We start from the raw sequence: 24,300 nt of genomic DNA, 5'->3' as shown, positions 1-24,300 counted from the left end.
TGCCCTGTACCAGAACATGAGGACTTTTAGAACCCTCTGGGATTGAAGGCAGCAACCAACTAGCCCATAGAATTATGCACAATAGTGCGGGAGGGGGAAATTTTGTAGGATGATCCCAGGGCAAAACCCTCCTGCACCAGGGGCAATTTAACGTCCAATAGTTTTTAATGTCCAACAGAGCTTTAGTTTTTAAGGCACAGTCTGAACAGCAATGCATGAATTTCATTGCACTAAGACCTCTTTCTCAGGCCTACTGATGGAGGATTCGGGGGTGGAGGGTGACACACAGGGGGAAATTGGCCCAGGGTCCGGAATTTCAAAAGGGATGAACAGAAAGCTGGCTAGACAGTCAGGCCCAACGGGTACTGATCAATGGCTCAATGTCTGGTTGGTGGTCGGTTTCAAGTGGAGTGCCCCAAAGATCAATATTGCTCAGTATCTTTATTAATGACCTGGATGCGGGGATGGATTTGTGGATCACACTAAGCTAGGGGGACCGGTAGACAATACACTGGAGGTTAGGGATAGGGTCCAGGGTTACCTAGATAAATTGGAGGATTGGGCCAAAAGAAATCTGAGGCGGTACAACAATGACAAGTGCAGAGTGCTGCACTTGGGATGGAAGAATCCCAAGCATTGTTACAGGCTGGGACCCGACTGGCTAAGTAGCAGTGCAGCAGGAAAAGACCTGGGGATTACAGTGAATGAGATGCTGGATCTGCATCAGCAATGTGCCCTGCTAGCCAATAAGGCTAATGGCATGTTAGGGGTGCATTAGGAGAAGCCTGTCCATCAGATCTAGAGGAGTTATTATTCCCCTCTATTCGGCACTAGTGAAGCCACATCTGGAGTACTGCATCCAGTTCTGGGCCTCCCAGTACAGCAGACCCCCAGCTTAAGTGGAGGTTGCATTCTTGTGCAACCCCACCTAAGACAAATCTCATGTTACCTAGAGGAGCCAGGAAACTGACTAATGCAGCAGTGCTGGACAATTTCCTGTCTCCTGCGAGCAGTGCGGAGCTGGGAGCCAGGCTCCAGTTCCCCACCACTCACAAGAGTGGGAAAACTGAACAGAACGGTGAAACTGCTCCTGTCAGGGGCAGCAGCTTGACTATTGCCCCGACAGGAGGGGGGAAACCATTCCTGGACAGCGAGAGTCAGGCTGCTGCTCCTGACAGGAGCGGTTTCCCCACTCCTGTCGGGATGGCAGACACTCCTGTCAGTGGCAGCAGTGAGAGTCAGGCTCTGGCTGCTGCCACTGACAGGAATGGGGAAACTGACCAACGCAGCAGCCCTGGTCAGTTTCCTGGCCCCTGTGAGTGGTGGGGAGCAGGTCCAGGCATCCCTCCAGGCACAGGAGCTGGGAAACTGACCAGGGCTGCTGCACTGGTCAGTTTCCCGGCTCTCCTGAGTGGTGGGCAGCCCAGACCCAAGTGTCAGCTCCCACCCCACTCAGAGTTGCGTTAACCCCAGATTCATGCAACCTGAATGCATGTATCTCAAGGTTCTACTGTATAGAAAACATGTGGATGCGTTGGAGTGGGTTCAGCAGAAGGTAACAAAAATGATTAGGGGGCTGGAGCACATGACCTATGAGGAGAGGCTGAGGGATTCGGGGTTATTTAATTTGCGGAAGAGAAGAGTCAGGGGGGATTTGATAGCAGCCTTCAACTTCCTGAAGGGGGGCTCTAAGGATGATGGAGAGAATCTGTTCTTAGTAGTGATGGACGATAGAAAAAGGAGCAATGGTCTGAAGTTACAGAGGGAGAGGTGTAGGTTGGATATTAGGAAAAACTACTTCACCAGAAGGTTGGTGAAGCACTGGAATGTGTTGCCTAGAGGGGTGGTGGAATCTCCATCCCTAGAGGTTTTTAAATCCCAGCTTGACAAGGTGCTGGCTGGGATGCCTTAGTTGACTTAGGTGACCTCCTGAGGTCCCTTCCAGCCCTAGGAGTCTGTGATTCTAAGGGCTGGAGCTCTGACTACTGCTGCTACTTTAGCGGTGGCAGTGGCCAGAGCACTGGGCTCCACTGGAGTACCAGCAGTACCGCTCCTCTGCTCTGCATGGTATGGGGGGAGCACAGTTGGCTGCCCTAAATCCCACCCTTTTTGCCCTCGGCCCTCCCTGCCCCTTCTGGGATATGGAGCCTCACCCTTCTCCCACCTTGCCCCAGGGCCTGCAGTGGTTGTGAGTCCCACTGCCCTTTCCTACAACAAAAAATACTACTGGCTGAGCCTCCTAATTTGGCTCACTCTCGTCTGGCAACATCCTTAATCCGGTTTGATTTCAGTTAGCCAGGCGAGCTCTTATCATGGGTGTGGCCAAGTTTCTCAAGGTCCCTCTGTGCTGTAGTTTAGCTGTAATTTATACCTAAATGTCTTCTAAGAGGCCAGTAAGCAGTGGAGGTGTTGGTAATGCTGCCAGACAATACTGACCTCCCATGGGCTGGCAAATTCTCTCATTTGGCATCAGTCAGGTCCCCCGGGTCCTGAACAAGAGAGGTCCAGCACATACATGACCTGGGGGCATGGAGGCGGATGGGGGGAACAGACCAAAGCCTGAACCACGCTGGTCTGAGGGGAGGGGGCAAAGAGGTCCATGCCCTGTGTTGGGGGACTTGAGCTTCAGCTTCAGCCCTTGTCCCCAGCAAGTCTAAGCCAGCCCTGGTGACCCATTAAAAAGGGGACTGGACCCACTTTGGGAACTGCTGCTCTAGCTCAAAGAGAAGATACAGGCTTGTTGCAAACAGGATTGGGTAAGATTCTGCAGAAAGTGATATGCAGGAACTCAGGTCCCTCTGAGTTGTGAAATTTAAGAAACAACAGAGAGGAGATATCAATGGGACTCACAACTATGTGTGCCTGGAGGGGAATGCCCAGAGGCAACCCCACAAGGTTTGAATTAGTTCCCAGGGACGGTGATGATCTCAAGTCTGATGTCCATGCCCCTACTGCGTTCCTTCCAGCAGAGCTGAGAGCTGCACTGCTACGCTGGGGGCCTCCTCTCTCCTTTTTGTTTTAGAGCAGTTTCCCTATGGAAAGATTTACGCCAGCAGCCCCAGGCCCTCCTGTTCCTTCCTGCTCATGCAACTCCTGTCCCTGGCTCGGAGCCAGGCATCGGCGGAGGACAGAGCTGTTAGTTTAACCCTAGGCACAGCTCTCTGATCTTCCAAGCAGGAGAAGGGGGGTACTAATTGTTATTGAAATTGAGCTGATTAATCTTCACAATAACTCAGTGGATAGGTATTAATGTCCTCACGTCACCAATGGGGAAACAGAAATGCTAACGGACTTATTTAAGATCTTGCTGCAAATAAGACAGGCCAGCTGCTTCCAGGAGCAGCATGGAGTGAGGGCAGGTAGGAAACCTGCCTTAGCCTGGCTGTGCTGTCCTCGACAGCCAAGGGACCCAGAGACCTTTTTAAATTGCCCCAGACCCTGGGCAGTCACCTGTTTCCTCCTGTCCCCGACTGTTCATGGGCCTGTCTTTGAGAGCTGTACAAAGGTGGCCAGGTCATTTGCTTCATTTCATCAGCTGCGTAATCACTTGTTTGAGCGGCACCACTGCACTGTGGATCAGAATGGATATCCACACTAGAGATCTACTAATATAATATATGCCATCATGTGCCAGCAATGCCTCACTGCAATTTACATTGGCCAAAGTGAACAGTCTCTACATAAAAGAATAAGTGGACATAAATCAGACATCAGGAATGGTGATGTACAGAAGCCTGTGCGAGAGCACTTCAATCGCCCTGGACACTCAGCGGCAGATTTAAGGATGGCAGTCCTGAAACAAAGATATTTCAAAAATCAAATGGAGAGGGAAATCTCTGAGCTGCAATTTATTTGCATATTTGACTCCATTAACCAAGGATTAAACAGAGACTGGGAGTGCCTCGCACCTCTCAAAAGGAGCTTCTCTGCCCTAGGTGTTAACATCTCCACATTAGACTGACAATGGGTCACATCCCTCCTGTCTTATCTGACCTGTTTTTTCCTCTCTTCATACATACTACTGATAATGGGCCTTTTCCACCCTGACAATAGACCTTGTGGGCTCTGGCCCTCCCTTTTACAGGGACCCCACTCTTTAAATACCTCTCTGAAACCAACCCCACTCCCACTCATGCATCGGCTGAAGCAGGTCTTTGTCCACGAAAGCACATGCTCCAAAGTATCTGTTAGTCTATAAGGTGCCACAGGACTTCTTGTTCTCAAAGACACAGACTAACGTGGCTCCCTCTCTGATACTGGAGATCTGGGTCCTCCCTATGAGAGCTGGGGCACATCACTCAACCTCTACGACCCCAGGTGGAAAAAGCCTGCACAGAAAGTCAGGTCTTGTATCGTGCTCTCAGGGTGCCAGGACTCTGGCTCAGTCTCCGATTTGCAAGGGGAGTGAGATTTACAGCTGAGCACCATCCACTGATAGGCTACCAGCCCTGGTTACATTAGCTTCAAGCAATGTGACACTGGAGAAGCTGCAGTCCCGAAGACAGGCCTCCTCTCCTTTTGGGCTTGAAAAGCGAGAGACAGGACTGTGAACTGGACCCAGAATTTAGCTGGCAGCTAATGCAGAGTGTGGGGCCCTGGTCTGGTGGGCTCTCATTAGTAAGGCCCAACCAAATTAATCATTGCGAAGAATGCATCACAAACTGTGCAATTAGATCACCACCACGAACCCTAGCTATTGTCAGGAAGGGGGAAGGGCAGGGCGGGGGGGCTCCCACAATGCATGCACAAGGCTCCAGCTGCTAGTCCCGGCAGGGGTGGGGAGGAACAAGACTTCCTCTTCCCCGCACGGCTGCTCTCTGGTACCTCCCCCAGCTGCAGGGAACGCCACAGCTGATACAGTCAGAGACCAGCTCTGATTTTTTAACTTGCTTTTGAAACTCCCATGGCCAGGAGGAAACTAATGAAAACGGACCGTGAATTTGGTAGGCTCCTGCTCATTAGGCATTTCCCATTTAGAAGGCAGGCCTACAGAACGCTTACTGCATCAGCTGCAGCTTCCAGATCAGCCGGGGCAACCTAGACTGCATGAGTGCCCCTCCCTCATGTCAATGGGCCACAAGACTGTTGAAACCAAGATGGTCTCCTGGATGGGGTAGTTTTGCTGCCTGTGCTTGCGTACCTACAATTTGTGGGGCGTACCAAATGAACCATAGCAGCACTTCGACTGGATGCAGAGGGAGCACATGGCTCTCACAGTCAATGGCGTGCGCAGTCAGCATGTACCTCTCTTCACAGGCCCTTCTTTTGACATGCGTGTCACTTCAATATTACCGGTGGAAAAAAACCTGCGTGACCAGAAACCAGCAGAATCTGGCACCCTGCGTGTGGGCAACGGTAAACAAAATGTCTTGCAGATCATGCGCAGAACCCGAAGGGCTGCTGGTTGCCCGCCAGCGTTCCAGCTAGTTGCCATGGTAGGTCCACGCAAAATAATAGCGTGGCTTGTAGAAGGTCAAGCTTGGGCCTTGCTGGCTAGAGTCATACATGAGAGGAAAGTGGGAGGGCTTTGGCGAGTCAAAGATGACAGAAAGCATCTGGGAATCTAGGAGCAGAGGAGAGTTCAACCAGGCTGCACGTCTCCATGCCACTTTGACAACTGGAGGACAGATGTCCTGCTCTTGGACACGGTTCCTCTGCCAAAAAACAATGCGCAGGCTTCCGAAGGAACACGGCAACGTACTGACTGGAGAAGGTGCATTTTTACAAAGACTCTTGTTAGAACAGAACAGCCGCTAACAGCCTATGCAGTCTTGCTATGATTCCTTAGCCAAGGTGAAATTAATTGGGGTTGTCAGGCCGGTCTCTGTGAAAGGGGCAAACACTATAAAAATCTTCATTACTAATTGCCGCCTTGTTTGCTATCTGCAATGGCAATCAGAGAGGCCAAGGACAGAATGGACTTAGAAACTGAATTACCCTCTCATCCCCTATTGGCCAGATCCAGGCATAAGGCATGCTGGCAGCGTGCATGGGGACGCAGGCAGTGCTGCCGCCCATGCTGCATGTGTTCTGGGGCACAGCAGAGAATTTAGGTCTGCAGTCCTCCCCTCCAATGCGCGTCAAATTCGCTTCATGAAAAGAAAGAACCAAACAATGGGAGCAGTTTCTGGGCTTTCCTGTTACCAGGGCAGAAAGATTATTACACTTATTTGTCAACACCTTAGGAAGAGTCTCCCATCCACCCTTTGGGCAATGCCCCATATGCACCTAGCTGGGACTCAGACTGCTCTGTGCACTTTCAATTAACCCCTGAGTAGCAGCAGGTGGTTAACCTCTGCAGCCAGCTGCTTGGATCAGCACTAGTCTCCTGTTACCCATATTGAACTTCTGATCTCTCATTTACATTCCATCTCTCCCTGCACCCCCACACCCCAGCCCCTGCCACCCCATCCTGTGTGTGGGACTAATACGCAGCCCCCGAAAGTTTTACACCATGAGCGCTCCATTCCGATGGTGTGAGAGGCCATGAGCACTCCTCACCCTGTGCTATTAATAAACACGCATGTAGCAGGAGGCTCGGGGAGAGTGCCAGGGAAGAGCCAAGTAACAGGTGGGAGAGATAAAATTACACTGGAAAACAGCGGGGCTGCCACTGGGAGGGGAGGCTAGTGTCTCATATTCATTGTCATGTGCTGGAATGTGCTCAGAGCACGAAGAAATGTCACGGAGACACTCATCACTGGCTGTCAGTCTAGGCACAGGGTCAGTTCATTGTCCCTCTGATACCAAAGGCCAAATTCATCAAAGGGCCATGTGCTGAGATTGTTAAAGTTTTAAACAAATTGTAGGGTTGACATCTGAAAGCAAAAAAACTAACCAGTGAGCATGGGCGCAGCGCTGTATACTAGAACCAGACAGTGCTGGCACTGGCCAAAATTCCCAAACATAGGTGGTTTAACTTAGGCACTGAATCCTTGTAAGTTGTTTGGGCCAGGGACTGGGGTAGAGTTGCCAATTGCCAACATGACACCATTCCAGGCAATGGCTTCTGGTCTGTCCACTCAGGAAAGCTGGCAACCTTAGACTGGCGTTTTCTTCTGTGTTTGGACAGCATCCATCTTGGCCCTTGTTTGTCTCAGCAACAGAATTAAATGAATCAACAAGAATGTAATAAACCAGTAGTGTGACTTTGAGAGGCACTGATCACATACAACTGCCATTTAAATTAACAGGAGCTCAGAACCCCTAAAAACCAAGCCACACATATCTGTACCTACATACGGATTTAATATCCTATTTTAGGTGCCCAAGTTTGAAAGGTCCGGTATCTTGTTTTTATGGATTCATAGAATCACAGAACACTAGAACGGGAAGGAGCCTTGAGAGGTCACTGAGACCAAACACCGTCTACACCACCCCCAATAGATATTGTACAAACACTTTGCATCCAAAAGGCCTTTACCAACTGTGTAGTGTAGGTAGCACTTTATCCACTACTGAAAAGCTACCTGCTCTGGGAAGGAATACTGTAGTTTCTTAGTAGCACGCAGCATCTAAGGCAACACACGAAGATGCATTCTTCATGCCGTTGAAAACGAAGGGCCGCATAACAGAATGGGAGATTTTCCATTAAATCTGTTTTTTGAAAAAAAATGTGGTTTTGACTAAATGATTTTTTTGGGGGGCTGGAGGAAGAGGTGTCTGGTTTCTGCAGACATTTTGACTTTTTGTCAAAAACATGTTTTCGGTTGTCTGCCCCAAACTGAACAATTTTGGCCACCCCGTCCCCCGTAGCCCCCCCGGCCCTGAAAGGTTATTTGGCTAAAAATTCTGTTTGCAATTTTTCACTCGACGGTCTACATTTTCTGCAGATCCCTCCTACCTCCCCATTGCTCTAGTATTGTCAATTTACCCGGACCTCTAGGTCAATTTTCAAGAACACACTTTCTGTAAAAACCCTTTTCGTTGGTGCACGTTTTCTATCTTGTGGTCAGTCCTGTGCCCAGTGCACATATGGTGTTAAGTCACTTGCGCATAGATAATGCAAACCCACGGAAACAGTGGGGTAGGGCAGGAGAGGGAAAATAAGAGTGTCCAGCTGGAAATGTAATGATCAAAAGGCATGTCTACATGGTGGAATAACGAGTTCTCAGGGGGCATGATTTCTAAAGCACACTGGTGTGCTGCGCTTTAACTGGTCTGTGTAGAATCTTACTGGTGCGCACTGAAGGTTCCCTGCTGTGCTTTGACACTGCACTGTTTCAAAGAGCACTGTGTTAAAGTGCACCAGCAGTGTCTTCATGGACCAAATAATGCACAACGTTAGTGCACTTTAGAAATTACACTCCCGTAAACAGGTTCCTGCTGATCTTTCTTCTGTTCTGGGTGGAATAAATTTTGTTGTGTGCACCAAGGTGTGTGCGGATGTGCACCGCCAGAAGAAACACACACTGCCGGCTGTGGAAGCTGTGCTAATCAGCTGGGTGGCACTTGAATCTCTGCCAGACAGCTGCTCAAATGCTCAGCTTACAGGGAGCACTGCCCACCAAGGCATTACCCTGAAACAACCTGAAATGTTACCTGGTTAACACCAGCTTTCTTGTGAAAAGCACCATAGATTCATCGACGATCACAAGTGCTCAAGACCTCCGTTTTACGTTCCAGCTAACAGACAGCTTCTCCAGCAGCCCTGTATCCCCTGGCACTATGTGGAGAAACTTGTTCAAAACTGACCCTCAGTGAATCACAAATACTGCTGTTTGCAGATCTCAGAGAGTAAGTCTTCCCTGGAGGTTTCCAATCCAATTGCTCACCCTGCCTGACTTCGCTTAGCTTATGATAAGCAGTAACAGGGTCACAGCACAATGGTTATGCCTGAAGGCCATTAATGTGTCTGCTTTGACGTGTGCAGGTAGGTCACCACCACAAGTTACCAGGAGATAAAATACACATATAAAATCCCTCAATGACTCAAAGAAATGCAGGGCCCACATAGCGTCACAAAAGAGCCAAGAAACAAAAATGCCAAATGGCAGGGGTGTGCAAGCTGGGGAGGGAGCCCCCCTGGGGAGAGGCACGAAATTTCAAAAGGGGAGCACAGCAATCAGCTGCCTCCTTCACATGGGGGCCATCTGCTGCCTCCCACAGCCTCTTTCCAGTCACCTGCCCTGTGTGCCATGCTCGCTGCCTGCCTCCTGCCTCCCTTGTCTCTGACGGCAGAAAGCTGACTTAATTTCCAGTTCCCTCTCCTCCCGCAGGGGCCCTTCTTTACCTCCCAGCAGCCTCTCTTGGCTCAGCTGTCCTCTTCAAAATACAGCGCAATTCAGACTTTAGTTACATCTACTACTTGTTTACCTGTCTGGGGTTAACTCCCACTCCTCACGACGTTGACCCAAATCCAAAACACAGCAAAGGTGTTCACAAAAAAGCCATGCACCTTGACTGAACTTCCTGTCATCTCTGATGAGAATCACGTGGTCAGTTAGCGCCAATTGATATGATGTGCTTGAGAAACAGAGCAGCACCCACTAGGAACAGGACTAAGATCATTAGTCCATTTCTCATAGTTTTACTACTGACCCAGCATTGAATTCCAAGCAGCAATCTCAAAGTGAAATGCTCTGTATCTAATTAGAGAGTCTCCTAGTCATCCAGCCCTGCCACTGCCCCAAGCTGCTATTATTTGTAATCTTATAATACTTGTAGTAACATCCGTCTCCAAATTATTTTCTCTGTGCCCTGCAGCACAAACAAGATGCAATGGCACAATGCTACACCTTTCTCAAAAGCTCAGCTCAAAATTTCTGTCCAGGCAACTGAGAAGGTAGAATTTTGCCAGGCTGATTCAGCCTTAAATTTTCTGCCAATTTACCAGAATTTCTTGGTCAGTTTTCAACAACGTGTTTTCTGTATAAACCTCTTTCCTTGTTGCAAGTTTTCTATCCTGTGGTCAGTCTTGGGCCCAGTACATACATGATATAAGTCACTTGAACATAGATAATGCAAACCCAAAGCAACGATGAGACAGGACAGGAGGGGAAAAACAGAGAGCCCAGCTGGCAAGTTATTGAATACTTAAGAGGCAGGGAAGAGACTGTTTCAAGGTTGCAGAGGAGAAGGATTTCCCTTCCATAGCAATCATTACCCACTGGTCTGAACTGCTACTAAACAAACCCCTGAAAGTTTAATCAGTTACAACATTGCAGAAGGCAACACCAAATATTTGCCTTGCTCCAGCCAGAGTGGCATAATAAGGCTTTTGCTCTTCAGAGGGAGGCTGGGACATCAGCAGTGGCTGAATCAGCTGTACATGCAACACTGAAAAGTTGGCAGCTCGTACTTCCTGCAAAACAGCAAAAGGAGCAGGAGTGGCTGGGCTGGCTGGGAGCTTCCTTCTCTTACCCAGAACTTGACGAGGAAGAAGGCGTTGGGTGGCCCCTTTTCAAAGAGCTCCTTCAGGCCCCCTTTCTTCTCAGGGAACTTGTCGTAGATCTGCCGGATATCCACTGCCTCGAGGTAGGGGTCACTGTAGCTGGGGCTTGACTGGCCAATGTGCACAAACAGGTGCTTGTTATACTGCGGGGAGACAGGGGTGAAATATTAGGGTGCAGAATGGACCTCCATGCTGGTTTATCACCCAGTGCTCTTCACAGCAGAAAACACAGGAGCAGAATGTACTGGCTGGATCCATCTAACTTTTGGATGGAGACAGAAAAGGGCCAAAAAGCAGTTACAGCAAAACAGGCAACAACAGTACGTGGGAGAGAGTCGCTTAGGAAAACACTACAGGAATTGCTGCAGGAAGTGGTGTCTGGCCCCTGGCCAACTTACAGCCATCTCTGTATTAGCCCACCTCAATGGCTCTCTAGGGGTTCTTCCACAACCTCATGGTCACCTGTGTGCAGTTTGCTGTGGCCATCTCCTCCTGCTCTGGCACATACCCCAAATGCCCACTACATTACAGGTTGAACCTCTCAAATCTGGTACTCTCTCATCCAGCAACATCCTGGGACTGGGGCAGGACCCACATCAGCAGGGCAGCAGCCAGGGTCAGGGCAGTGGGTGGCAGAGCTAGAGCCTATTCAGGCTCTGCTACAGCATGGGAGTGGGGTAGGTAGAGGAGGAACAGAGCCCCTGCCAGAGCTCCCACAGCAGGCTGGGGCTGGGGATGGAGCCTTCACTTGCCGGAGCCCTGTGACAGATCTGTGAAGCCTGGAGTCCTCAGGGATATGGAAGCTAGGGCTGCCTGGGCAGAAGCCTTGGACCTCCCCGGCCAGGCAAATTCTGTCGTTCAGAACCTGATCGACCATGCTGGACCAGGGAGGTGCAACCTGTAGGAGGGGAAACCAAGAGCCAATGGTAGAGCACTGGCTACACTGGCTTTGTGCTATTCTGTCTCTTGAGCCTTGACACATTTTGATGAAGACAGAGAATTTGTTTCTACCAGATCCTTAATTTCCCAAGCTTGACTTCTCAGTTTGTGAGTTGTTCTGCTGACCAGGCCTCCAACACACAGTGGAATAGCTAGACACACACCGACCAGCACACCCAGCGTAAATAACAGCTCTCCAGAGATAAAACATATATGGCAAGTGGGACCGAGGTTTGTATCTTACCGTGTCTTGGTCTTGTTGTTGTTCCAAGAATGCAGAGAATTCCAACATCCAAAGTTTGGAGCTGGCAACCCTTCGCCCCTGCCAAGGTGGTGCTGATGGGGAAGGTGAGAGGCCAGCAGGAGAGTCAAAGCCTTAATGCAAGGGGATTATTCAATGAAATGAGAAAGAGCCAAGTCAGTAACAACTGTCATCTTCAGCACCTAACATCACAGCCTAGTGAGAATCTTGTCTGGACTTCAAACCTCATGTAAAACACTTGTCCCACACCCAGTGCATTATCAGCTTCCCCATTCAGCTTCTCAGGTCTTCCTTGAGCAAGTACTCCAGGGTGTGCTGTTCGGTAATGGATCAATCTAACTGCCACTGAAGTCGAAAGAAAGATTCCCACTGATTTTGATAGGAGTTGGCTTGGGCCTTAAATGAAAGCAAGACAAGCTGCTTGGCTACCTCACAGGAAAAGCAGTCACCATGAATAAGGAAATGCTGCGCTTGAGAAGGGGAAACCACCTTCCACTCTACAGCTGGGTCTACACAGTGTGGCTTTCCCAGCAGATCCATGCTAACAAGCAGCCTTAAAATTGCAAATGGCTGCTCATTAGCATAGCTGTGCGAGAGCTCGGTCTCGGCAGAAGGGGGTGCTGGCTGTAAAGAGGCTGTGTGGACATGCCCCTGATGGCAAAAAGCCGCTTTGTCGCCAGACCCTTATGCCTGAATTTTTATATGAGGAGCTGCTCAGCAGTGCAGAGTCAGTTGGGGCCTGACCAGGGAAGGTGTAGGACCAGCTCCTGATAAGAGGAAGGAGCAGTGCTGGCAAGGCTCAGGGGAGCGGCAAAGAGGCTCCAGGCTCACACCTGCCAGACTGCTGGCCCTGATACAAAGGCCAATAGGGTGCAAGAGGTCACAGGGAGTGAGAAGCAGTTAAGGGAGGGGGGAAGAGGGCAGGACAAGGCTGCCAAGGGTCCCTGGGCTGGGAGCCAGAGTAGTGGGTGGGCCTTAGTCCCTCCCCTACCCCTGTGTACTGCACCTAGCTATGCCTGAGGGTGGCCATTATGGACTGTGGCTTGTCCCTGAGGTGAGGGGCTAGACTGAGGCTGCAGTGGGCCATAGTGGTAGGTGTACAGAGATAGGACTGCTAACACACCCGGAAGAGACGGCAGCTGGCACTGCCAGAGGGCAGCATCCTCAGAGGACGCCGCAATCCAGGGAACAACACAGGTCCAAACCAGAGCGTGAACTAGCAAGGGGAGTGACAATGGGGGGCACACTGCTCAGAAGGGGTCACCTTGCCAATGAGCGAGTTAACTCCCGGACTCAGCAGTGGGAGGCACCAAGGCAGCGAGTCACGTCCCTTTACAAAGCCCTTTACTGTGGTGAAAACAGAGCAATCTAATAGATGAAGCACGGTGCTGGGACCGCACAAGTTCTAATCCTGCCTCTGCCATGGGTTTATTACATAATCTCATGCAAGCCATTAGCCTTGCTTTATATCAGCTAATGGGAACCTGGCATCTAACTCCACAAAGGCCACTTTCAGAGTCTCAGCCTGTTTCTAGTAACTCTGCCTGCGTGCTGAGAAAGCTGTCATTTTTATTTTAGGGTTTGCTGCACCCTGTTGTAGAAGAGACACATACACTGTGCTCTCTTAGAATCTTTACTGTTCTTCTTTCATGTGGCTTCCCCTAATTTTAAATAGAGTCACTAACACTGAAAGTAAATGTTGCTCTTTCTGTAAGAGGACTAGAGAAATTTCAAAGAGCAGGTCTACAAGGCTAGATCAGGTATGGTGAAATTAGACTGATTGAGTGGAGCTGGATGGGACATGCATTGGTTGGCTATAATTAGGTAAACCTGCGGATGAATAGAGCAAGCCTGGGACTAGATGTGGTTTGTTCACATTTCTCTGGTTTCTCAGGTCCTTGTGAAATGTTCAAACTTCCCATTTCCCCTTCAGCAGCAGGAAGCCTGGAAGTCTCCTATATAGTTATAACTGAAGAACTGTGACTTTCTGAAATGGCAGTATGATGTATATGTGCTGTGCAAGAAATCATGTTTCCCCACCTACCTGGTAACGGGAGTGGAGGTTGAACACCATAGGTTTGTTGAGAAAAAGGTTTCACGCTGCAAGAATATACATGAGAGTTAATAGAAGAAAAATCAGAGCATTTTGTTCAGTTCTTTTGGACAAATGAGGCGATGGACTTGTCCTGGAGGAAAAGGGAATAACTCCTTGTGATGCAAGGAGGACCCGAAAAGGGGACTGAAATAATCACTAGTCAAGAGGCCCCTCTAAGAGCTTAACTTCAGTGGAGCACCCAATGTGTAGCACAGACAAGAGTGACCCCAAACAGTACATCTCTTACCTATGCCTCCAACAGCACAGACCCACTCAAGGGAATCTTCCAAGCTCACCTCAAAGATTGGCTGTATGGAGACTGCAGCGCTTCTGACTTGACTCCCTATAAAACAGCCCACCTAGCCACTAATCCCATGTATGCATACTGCCTTTTGGCCATGCTTTGTACGCGTAGGCGTGGAAGTACTCACTCGTGAGAGGATCCAGCCTGGCCTGGCAAAGCTCCTTGCCAAAACTGCAAAATCAAAGTACAGGCAGAGTCACCACCCTGAGGCTGAAGAAAAGCAGACCTTAGCCCTGTCAGAGGCTAGTGGGGACGCAGTACGGAACTGTGAGAAGGGATAAGTTAGCCTGGATTCCCCTGCAGTGCCACTGATGGGCCTTGAAAGGACTACGCTGATGTCTTAAGTAATGAAGGCCAGTGTTTCCAGAGGTCGTCTCTGGGTAAGAGTGGCTCCTTTTATGGGAGTCTACCTTCAGGGACCTCTAAGTCCATAGACACTTTTGCAAACATGATTAACCCAGCATGTTACACTGAGATGAACTGGCAGGCCCTGAAAAACAGGTTAGCACTAGGAAACAGACCCCTGTTCAGAGAAGGAGCAGGAAAAGCTTTCTTTTGTGCTGCACAAAGGCATTCTGCATTGGCTACGTGCATCCACAAAGCAGGTGGGAGAAGCCTTGCAAAACCAGGCCTGTTATGAGGATTTGTGTCCCATGACCCAAAAAACCTGGGTATAATAATCAGTCCCAAGCCAAAACTGGGGCCACTGACCCCATCCCAAACCCTGACTTTCCTGACTTCTCACAGGTGGAGAAATGGGAGAGGGAGTGACAGTGAGAAAAAAGAGGCAGCCTGAGTGGTGACATGTGGTTCAGTAGCAATGACCAAGTGGGGAAAGGGAAGCGACAACTGGAGGGGTGAGGGAGGACCGCAGCTGGGCCCAGCATTCTGTTCAGTGGGCAGAGTCCAGATACCCCATCTCCTCCTCATTTATCAGGTTAAATCCTGACCGTTACATGGCTGCGTTACAATGGCTGCACCAAAACAAAGAGAGAATGAGATCAGGCTCTCCCATTACTGCACCAGTGGCATTCAGGTGACTAATCTAGTGGCTTTGGAGCAAGGCACTGGCTGCATTATGTATCTGACCCTCCTCCAGCCTCTTAGCACAAACAGCGAGGAGTCCAGTGGCACCTTAAGAAGCGAAGAGTTATTTGGGCACAAGCTTTGGTGGGTAAAAAACACTTTGGTGAATGCATGGAGTGGAAATCACAGCAGTGATACATAATCAGATACAGACTGACACAGCTACCCTTGACTCTTAGCACAGCCTCTGAATCACAGAGTTCCAGAGCCTAACATTCCCCCTGCCCTGGACAGAGGCAGTATCCCTCCCTTCCCCTCAGGATCTTAGCAGGAGACATCCTGCAGGGCACTGAGCATCTTAAAGTTCCATGGCCTGGTTCAAAGGCCACTGCAATCAATAGTAGTCTTCCATTGACATCCTTGGGCTCTGGATCAGGCCTCACCTCTCCAGGGTTCCATACGAGCTCATCTCTCACCAGGGTATCCAAGCACTCACGACTGACGGTTCCCAAGAGGAGGCTGGGAAGGGGCAGCAAGAATGGACTTGCGCCATAAAAAGAGCCGTGTGCCAAAAAGGACAGCACAGACCTCTTACAACATCAGTGGGGATTGACACCAAACATTCCTCTCATCGACATTGGTTTTACACTCAAGAAGCGCATCTCCACTGACTTCTGTGACATTGCTCCTGAGTTACACCAGCCTGAGCAGAGCATCAGGCCCAAAATGGTGCAGTTAGTTGTTGAATTTGCCCTTTATGTTAAAGAGGTGCACTTTGAACTTGTCCCTGTGGTATATCGGTGGGAAGAGGGGAGGTGTCTATCACCATTTCTAATTCTTATCTCTAGCTGACTCTCCTACCCCATTTCCACTGAGACACTTCACTCACCCCAGAAACGGCAGAGTAGGCTGGTCGTGGGAGGCCAGGCAATGCCATTTTATTGTGGAAGGCGGTTGCTGAGATAATCTGGGCAGATGACATTGTAGCCATACTCTGCATGGCTTTATCTTTAGCTGCCTGATCCTGGGCAGGCCGGGGAGAGGAGGAGGGGGAGAAGGGGAGGGAGGGGAGAAGGGGAAGGAAAAAAGACACAGTGATTATAATAATAAATATAATGTAGTGCCAGGCATCCACAACTTCTGTTGACTTCAGTCAGGGAAATGAATGCATAGCACCTTGGAAAAATCAAGCCACTCAAATCCTTCAGCAGGACCACAAGTGACTTTCTAACACACAGAGCTCTGGTCTCATCATAGTTAAGGCTGCAACTCAACTCCCATTATCAAATCCAGTGATTGCTCACTCGGAACTTTCCCAACAATTCTCCACTCCGTCTTAGCTCCGCAGCTGAGAGGTTCTGTTAGTAGATGTGTCAATCAGACCCAGCCAGCCATTTCTGAATTACTGGCAAGAAGCTGTGACAGGACAGATACTTTTCTATTAATAAAAATCTAGATTCTGACTCACTGATAACACAAGAACAGGTCACCACCAAACAATCCCCTCCAAGTTGGTGTTTAGGCTACTGTAAGGAAGGACTGGTTGCTTTTATTATGATCCATTTTTTCAGGGAGAAAGTAAGTTGTAAGCAATATAAAATTGCCCCCAGGCATGTCTGCCAGGAAAGCCTGGCTGCCATTTTGTGGGATCGCAACTCTTGTGGTGGCATGTAGCATACAGACACCACACCCAGCTGGCTCAGCTATCAGTAGCAGTGTAGACGGTGAAGCACAATTTAGAGGAGTATCCTACATGCTTGAAAGCACGGGTATACACCCTACATGTCCAAGCCACACGTCCCTGGCCTACGCTGCTATTTTTGGCAGAGTAGTGTCCAGCTGCCTCTCCTCTGCCAGAGTTTTTCACTGTGGCACATAGCTACACATATCCTACATGCCGCCACAGGTGCAGACAAAGCCTTAGTTATGCTGAGGACTTGGGCAGTTATCCTTGTGGGCAATGACACTATGCAGTCACTAGACGGGTCTCATATGGGCAGTAGGAACCTCAAGGCTCACTCTAAAAGCAGTCCTCGTCCCTCAGACTAGCGAGCCTCTGAAGCAAGTAGAGCAATTACCCCCCCCTCCTGTTTCCCACTTCCCCAGCCAGTTCCTACCTTTCAGACTCTGCAACAGCATAATTGCAACAATGATGTCACAGGCAGGATGATCACTTTAGTAAGCAACTGGGAATACGTGACCACTTACAAGTGAAGAAAAGTAGCATCTGCTTCCCCTCAGCATCTCTGCTCCTTGCATGTACTCGGAGTCAGAGCAGACATCTTCTGTAACTAAAATAAATTCTTTCCCACCATCTCCACCCTGTTTCCCAACCTCCTCTTCCCTCAAAACTCCTTGAACACTAATAATTTTTTTAAAAAACAGCAGAAGTAAAAACACCTGAAAATAAATGAGTCTCTACAGATGGACTGGTCTCTAGCTATGGCACTTTCCATGGTGCCTCAGCAGAACCAGCTGGTAGCACTCAGTATGCAGAGGAGAAATATTTTTAACTGCTGAGAATGCCTACGAATGTTCAGGAGCCTGGGGAAGCTTCTGCAGAGTCTTATTTAAATAAGGCATTCAGGAAAATATTTTCGAGATAGATCTGGTAATTTAAAAAAAAAAGATTTATATCCATTTTTGCTTCTTGAGATATAAAAAGACTTTCCCAATTGCTACCACTGAAAAAAAGAATTTTTTTTCTATTTGCTTTTTACATTTGAAATTCAAGTGTAGTGTACTCTGCTTTATGTGGAAGATAATGAAATAACAGAACTTGTAGAATAGTGACACACAGTCATTTAAGAAATGAAATATGGGCAATTGAGAGTAGAAGGAATCTCCAATCGAAAGCTTTAAAACTGCATTCACCCTGCTTTAATTTGGTTAATTTTAATGCCTGATTAAGAGTTGGGAGCAAACTTGTCTCTGGTAAAGATTCAACACTGATTCCTTCCCCTTTAGCTAAGGGACAAGAAAACTCTGTATCATTTTCTCCAGACTTGCAGGAAAAATAGGGAAGAGCAGAGCCAGAATTCTCTCTAATTTTTCCTACTGGAGTGGAATGAATTTTCTTATGTGCACCAGTGTGAACCGATCTGCGACACAGAGGTGATGGGCCACAAGTCACCTTTATACTGGTGCATATAACAAAATTCATGTGACTGGGGTGAGGACCAAGAGGTTCATAATGCAAGAGGGGGCTCAGGCATGGAGTAGAGCGTTCAGGTGTAAGTCTGCAAAGGTTCTGGCTGGGGGTGCAAGCTCAGCACTGGGACAGAGAGCTGGGGTGCAAGGATGTGAGGGCTCCAATAGGGGGTGCAGGCTCTGAGGCAAGGATATGAGCTCAGGGCTGGGGTTCAGGCTGCACAGCTTACAAGGAACTTAGGAGCAGCCTTGATATTCACTATATCAATAAAAGTATAAAAAAAACCTCCCTTTCCCTGCCCCCCAACATCCCTTCCCTTCCTTCTTATACTTTGTAAGGAAAGAAATGAGGACACAGTACCTCCCTTTTTCCTCAGCAGATCATTTTTCAGTCTGGCCTTAGTTCAGGTGGCAGATATTTTAGCCAACTGGGACACAGAAAATTGCTTTCTTCGGGGGAAGTACTGTTCCTCAAGCTTTATCTCATCTTTGGTAAATTCATCTTAAACATGATGCACAAAGCACTGGGGACAGCTGCAGAATACACTTTTATTTGTGCTGTGGAAGTAGCACTTCACTAATTGCCAAATAAATCAGAACGTGGCAGGACTGGTCTCCAGGGTATAAACACAAAATGTGTATTTGATATGGAAGGGGAACCAGCAGCAGGAGAGCACACAGATGTCAGCAGGCACTTGGAAGAAGGGCAGGAGCTGGCCTGATTGTATCTACTTGCTCTACAAGCATGAGTGAGGAAGTGAAATAAGTAACTAAGTTAAATCAGCAGGGCAGACTTGCCTGTGCCGGTCAGAAAGGAACTGCATGGTACTGGGAAATGGTTCACTGCAGGCATCTGAGCAGAGCTCGCAGCATGGCTCAAGGAAATGTAAAAGGATGCTGGAAATGGAGCTCCCCAAGACACGTTCACTCCCTGAGAATGTAGTCGCCTTGCCCCCTAAGTATTAAGTGGAAGCAGGCTCAGCTGGCTTACTTTCCAATCATGCCAGATCCCAGGGCTGTGGTGCTCATGGAACAGAATGAAAGTTACGGAGACAAGCAGCAGTAATTCTTTGCACATGGTGGGCAGCTGTTTCCTACTTGCACCGTGTCTCTCAAGCTAACTTCCACCTGAAGAGATCACTTACTGGCACCTCAGGGTTCCAGACCAGACAGCTATACCTAGGCAGCTTCAAACTGGGTTGCTGAAATTTGTAACATCTTTCCTTTACCAAAGCAGCTGGAAACACAACTCCCCAATCTCAGAACTAGCACAGAGCACCACAGTGAAACTGAGGGAGGGGTAGAAAGTTTGGAAGCTGGAGTTCAAAATGCACACACATGAGATTCAACACTGATCAGGCCTGAGTCCAGCTGGGCCATTTAAAGAGAGTCAGCTCCTGATGAGGAACACTGAGGAGTCATAGAAACACAGGGCTGAAAGGGACCTTAAGAAGTCACCAACTCCAGCATCCTCCACTGAGGCAGGACCAAGTAAACCTAGGCCATCTCTGACATGTGTTTGTCTAACTAATTGTTAGAAACCTCCTATGAGAGGGATCCCACAACCTCCCTTAGTGACCTCTCCCAATATCTGATATACATATTAGAAAGAACTTTTCCAAATGTAAATATATCTTCCTAATATCTCCCTTGCTGCAGATTAAACCCTTTACTTCTTGCTTTGTCTGTAGTGAATATGGAGAACAACTGATTACCTTCTATTTAGACTAAATATATCTAGGTTTTTTTAACCCTTCCTTTTAGGTAAGCTCAATAAAATTTGATTTTTTTTATCATTTTGACAGATAACATTAATGTTTGTTTTTTAAAAATCATTTTATCTATTTAAATTTTCACAGTGGTAACAATTATGTCTTTTTAAGGGTTTTTCATTTTTATCTGGTTAAATTTTCAATGTTGTGCGAAATTATGAGAAGGGACAATAATTAATTAATGATAATAGGCACTGACTTTGAAAAAGTTAAAGGTTCACAACCATTCAAACACAAACTGTGAACATAACATGTTAAAATACATAATGTAAATATCCTTAAATCAAACTGTTACCTTCTCAAGCAGCATTTCTCTTGCTTTGCCTACAAGCTTTGCCTATAAGCTTTCAGTTATTACTGACAAATAGTTTTTGTTGATTTGTGCGTGTAAGGCGAAACAGATATTTACCAACAACATTTACTGATAAAAATGCAATCCTTCCTCCAAGCTTACACACTGGTGGTATCGTCTAATCGTCTGATGATTTAGGGGCTCTTCTCTGGACTTTCTAGTTTGTCCACATCTTTCCTACACTGTGGCAAAGGAAGTGGACACAGCACATCGGCTGAAGCCAGTGCCGAGGGGGACAATTACCTCCTGTGTCTTACATGAACAGTTCTGCTCACACTCTGGATGTCTTTAAACCTACAGCTTCTAAGCAGCTCAATCTAAATTACACTGTTCACCCCAGACCTGTATTAGACAGTGGGTCAGAGTTACCGCTGCTGGCACAGGAAGTCACAATTTGCAAAACCTGCTCCTCCCGTGTCCCCTGAGGAGGTATTAGTTGTTACCACTGCTGTGCGTTTGGGGTCATGACAGCTGAGAGTAGCTTTAACTTGTCCTGGCAACTCTACTGGATAGCCACCAGGAGTCAGTTCATCCACTTGCCACAGCTTGACCCTCCTACAAGCCTCACAGCACAAGAAAGGGAGGTTGTGGCCATTTTATGCTATCACAGTCTCCCCCGCCTCCAGGTATGTTCTGCCACTGCAAGCCCTGTGATGCAGACTAAGGAGACATACACCCGAGGTAAATCAGCCCCATACAAATGAAAGTCATTGTTTCTTCATTCTTTAAATAGAACTCGCCTCTAGCACCACAGAGCCATAACAATACAAGTGTTAGCTCAGCACTTCCTGGGAAGTGCCTCTTCCTCTCCGGCTTACAGCAGTTTAACTGCTGATCTCCTTCCAAACAGGGCTGTTATGAAGGACTGGCAGGTGTGTGGGTTCTGGGTGAGGATGCCCAGCGTACCTTTAGCTTGGCTTGGATCTCCCGAGCTTTCCGACGCGCCAGCACCTGGATGTGACTGGACACCTACAAGGAAAAACACGTGCCATCCTCATTCAAGGGGACAACTTGGGAGTTGCCTGCAGTACTGAACAGAAGCCCGTAAAGTCTGTGCAATGGGGAATTTGTGCTCTTTTCTTTTTTTTTTTTTTAAGAGAGGTTGCAGTGAGACTTTCTTCCAAGTGTAAAAGAGGACACTCTGATCGTGATGAAGGAGCTCAGAACAGGTGTCCAATTACAGGGCTCTATGAACCCAAAGGGCTCTTGAAATCACAGACTCGGACCCAGAAGAGAAAGAAAGCAGAAACCGCCACTCTCCTTACAGCGCCGCATTGCAGCCCTTTCCAGAGAAAAGGGGGCGCTTCCCACCGTGATTCCACACGTAAATCCCTCGCCCCCTGCCCTTGTAAATTGCTCTGACTAGCTTAGCTTTTCCACCTTTCCCCTTAACCTATGCCTAAGGCCCTTCATTTGCCATTTTTACTTCCCAGGAACGTAATGGGTTTTATTTAAAAATCGGTAAAACCCATAAATAAAAGGCAGTAGGCAGAGGGATGGAGGGGAGCTTGGCTGCCACAGGGAATGGGGGACAGGGACTCAACGTGCACCAGCTGAGAAACCCTTCTGCTCCCTACAGTGGCAAGGCAGTTCTGGGTTCTGAGACCCTGTCCCCTGCATGCCCTGCTTCTCCGTTGTCCAGAGGAAGCAGACAGGGCTGCACTGAGGGGCCAGGTTCAGCAGGGGCTCTGTCTAGGAGGGACAGCTGAGGGGGCTCTAGGCACTGAGCTGCACTAAAGGGCTGAGGCTGGGATAGGAGTGGAAGGCTGCAACCCACAAGTACCGATAACCTGCAAGGGAGAACCTTCTGGTGACCCCAGCCCAGCCCATCAGCACGGCTCTGCTTCCCGTCAAATAAACCCCCAGTCCAAAGCCAGCCAAAATGTGGGTGAAAAGCCAATAAAATCAGAATGGGACTTCCTGAAACACCCAGGAATGGTTCAGGGGAAATGAGTAAATGTCAATAACAGGCACATAGCCATCATCAAAAATATGGGACAAATGAGGGCGAGGCCTCCACCCAGCTCCTTTATAAAGCAGTGGAGCTAAGAGAGGAGCTAATACTAACTCTGAACTTGTGTGTGCCTGACAGGTTTTCAGCCAGAAGGCCCGGAGACCTGCGGTCTTGTGTGTGTCTCCAGCAATGGCATGTTATTCTAAACAGCCCAAACCACTGGGTTTTAACCCCATCAGTAGGCACGTTGTTCCTAGGTTCTTTGGCCTTGCAAGTGAGATGAGTAGGATGATGGGACTCTTGTCCACAAAGAACAGGACTCAGGCTGCCAACTCATTCATACATGCCTCCCATTCGAAGGTAACAACTTCCAGTCTCTGACAAGGAGGGGGAGAAAGGCACCATACGCGTAGGCCATTTCACAGCCTTTCACACTAACCCAGAAACGTAACATTTACTATCTCACTGCTTGTGTCGCGGCTGGAAGTTCCTCTGTCACTGTATGGTAGTGCTACACTCTAATCTAAAGATACTCGTATGACTATGATCACGACTCTCATTACCCAGCTGACTGCAGCGATTTCTTTCCAAAAGGCAGAGGCTAATTGCAGCCAGAAGAGAGGCAATTAGTTCATTCAAGCCTTCTCCATCCCTTAGGACACAAACAAAGCAGTCAATGTAACACTGTCAACTTCACACCTACCTGTTTCCTTGTGCGCGTTTTCCCTGTTCTCAGTTTAATATAGCGGGCAATGAGCTCATTTCGGCCTGGAACAAGGAAGAAATACAAACCAAAGTTTAGAGAGATGTGATCACAGCACAAAGATACTGCTTCCCAAGACACTTCTATCTATAAGAGTCTGCAGGGAGGTTGATATGCCCTAATACTCTCCCCTAGGTCAGGAACACACTCAATAGTCCATATGGCAAAAGCCAACGTTTAAAAAGCCTAAGTCTGGACTGAAAATTCTATATTGTCTGTGTGCAATTTAAAAGGACTTATAAATGGAGAAAAAAAACAATGAGGGCTTTTCTTCTTCCTTCCTTTATTGAACCTTAAAAGTTCAGGTTTTATTTGCTTTGTTTTTGATGGATTCTTGGAAAACTAGTAAGACTAGAACATCACAACTATCAACATAATGATCAATAAAAAGGGAGAGATTTTTTTATCTGGATGGTTTAATACTCTCTGGGGAAAAGGTTTATTTGGTTTAGGTTTTGTGAAACATCTGTTTAAGTCAAGTATGTGGGTAAACAATTAGGAGTAAAGCTCTCTCTGTTAAAAGATTCAGTACCCAGGCCTTTCAATGAAGGGTCAAGAAACGTCCCACGTTAGGTCCCTGACTCCTCCACAGAGACCTCCCGCAGAAACACAAGAGGTCCAGACTTAATCCTGAAATTTCTGAAGTAACAACATGAAGAATATTTTTAACATAAAAATAACACCCCACAAACTTTATCAATTATAAAGCCACATGAAAAGGCACTAACTGTTTTTGGTGTCCTTTCCAAATCACTTTTAGCTGATGTTGACAGAGGAAGCTGTAGCCACAGGCCAGTTTACATTGTGCTCATGAAATGTAATGAAACACAGATACGGCTGTCTCTAGCACTCAGTTCACTTTAAATCTCAGTCCGTTCCTTGTTCTTGGTGCTAGAGGGGCTTCTCTTGTTCTCATTGTGAGGAGAAGGCCTGTAGCCATTTGGGTTTTCCAGGTTTCCCAACTCTGCTCTGCACAAAGAAGGAATCATCTGCAGCCCCGCACAGTGCGGCTGACCTCCGAATATCACACTATCAGCTAGCGCACCAACAAGCCCAGTAGAGAGTTGGATGAGAGCAGATGCTGTCAAGACTACCTATCCCCTGCCTGCTTTTCAACCAGTATCACCGTTTCTACAAAGGTGACACTAATTGCTAGCAAGATGTCAGCATCAGCCTTAACCAACCTTTCTCGAGTGCCAAGAATAATATTTATGGCTTTTCAAAGCCTCCATCTGGCTGACTCATGCCAATAGCTGTGCAGACTCGCAGTCACATAACCGGAGGTGTTAC

At 48.0% G+C, this 24,300-nt stretch overlaps 1 protein-coding gene across 4 annotated transcripts in view; it reads right to left on the bottom strand.

Annotated features, from left to right (window-relative positions):
* Window positions 1–24,300, bottom strand: part of TEAD4 (TEA domain transcription factor 4) — a 72,726-nt gene that overhangs the window by 9,919 nt on the left and 38,507 nt on the right. For 3 of the 4 annotated variants that reach the window (XM_075002763.1, XM_075002745.1, XM_075002772.1), the window contains 7 exons: window positions 22,951–23,015; window positions 21,200–21,262; window positions 15,909–16,043; window positions 14,121–14,164; window positions 13,639–13,694; window positions 11,577–11,707; window positions 10,363–10,536 (listed from right to left, as the gene is read on the bottom strand). In XM_075002763.1, the coding sequence (XP_074858864.1) occupies window positions 10,363–10,536; window positions 11,577–11,707; window positions 13,639–13,694; window positions 14,121–14,164; window positions 15,909–16,043; window positions 21,200–21,262; window positions 22,951–23,015 (668 nt within the window). The remainder of the gene's footprint in view (window positions 1–10,362; window positions 10,537–11,576; window positions 11,708–13,638; window positions 13,695–14,120; window positions 14,165–15,908; window positions 16,044–21,199; window positions 21,263–22,950; window positions 23,016–24,300) is intronic. The other variant, XM_075002753.1, reaches the window with a different exon arrangement.

The sequence above is a fragment of the Carettochelys insculpta genome, chromosome 1 (genome assembly GCF_033958435.1).
Source record: "Carettochelys insculpta isolate YL-2023 chromosome 1, ASM3395843v1, whole genome shotgun sequence".
Classification (NCBI taxonomy): Eukaryota; Metazoa; Chordata; order Testudines; family Carettochelyidae; genus Carettochelys; species Carettochelys insculpta.
Note: the sequence above shows the minus strand (reverse complement) of the source record. Positions and strands in the feature narration are given on the sequence as shown.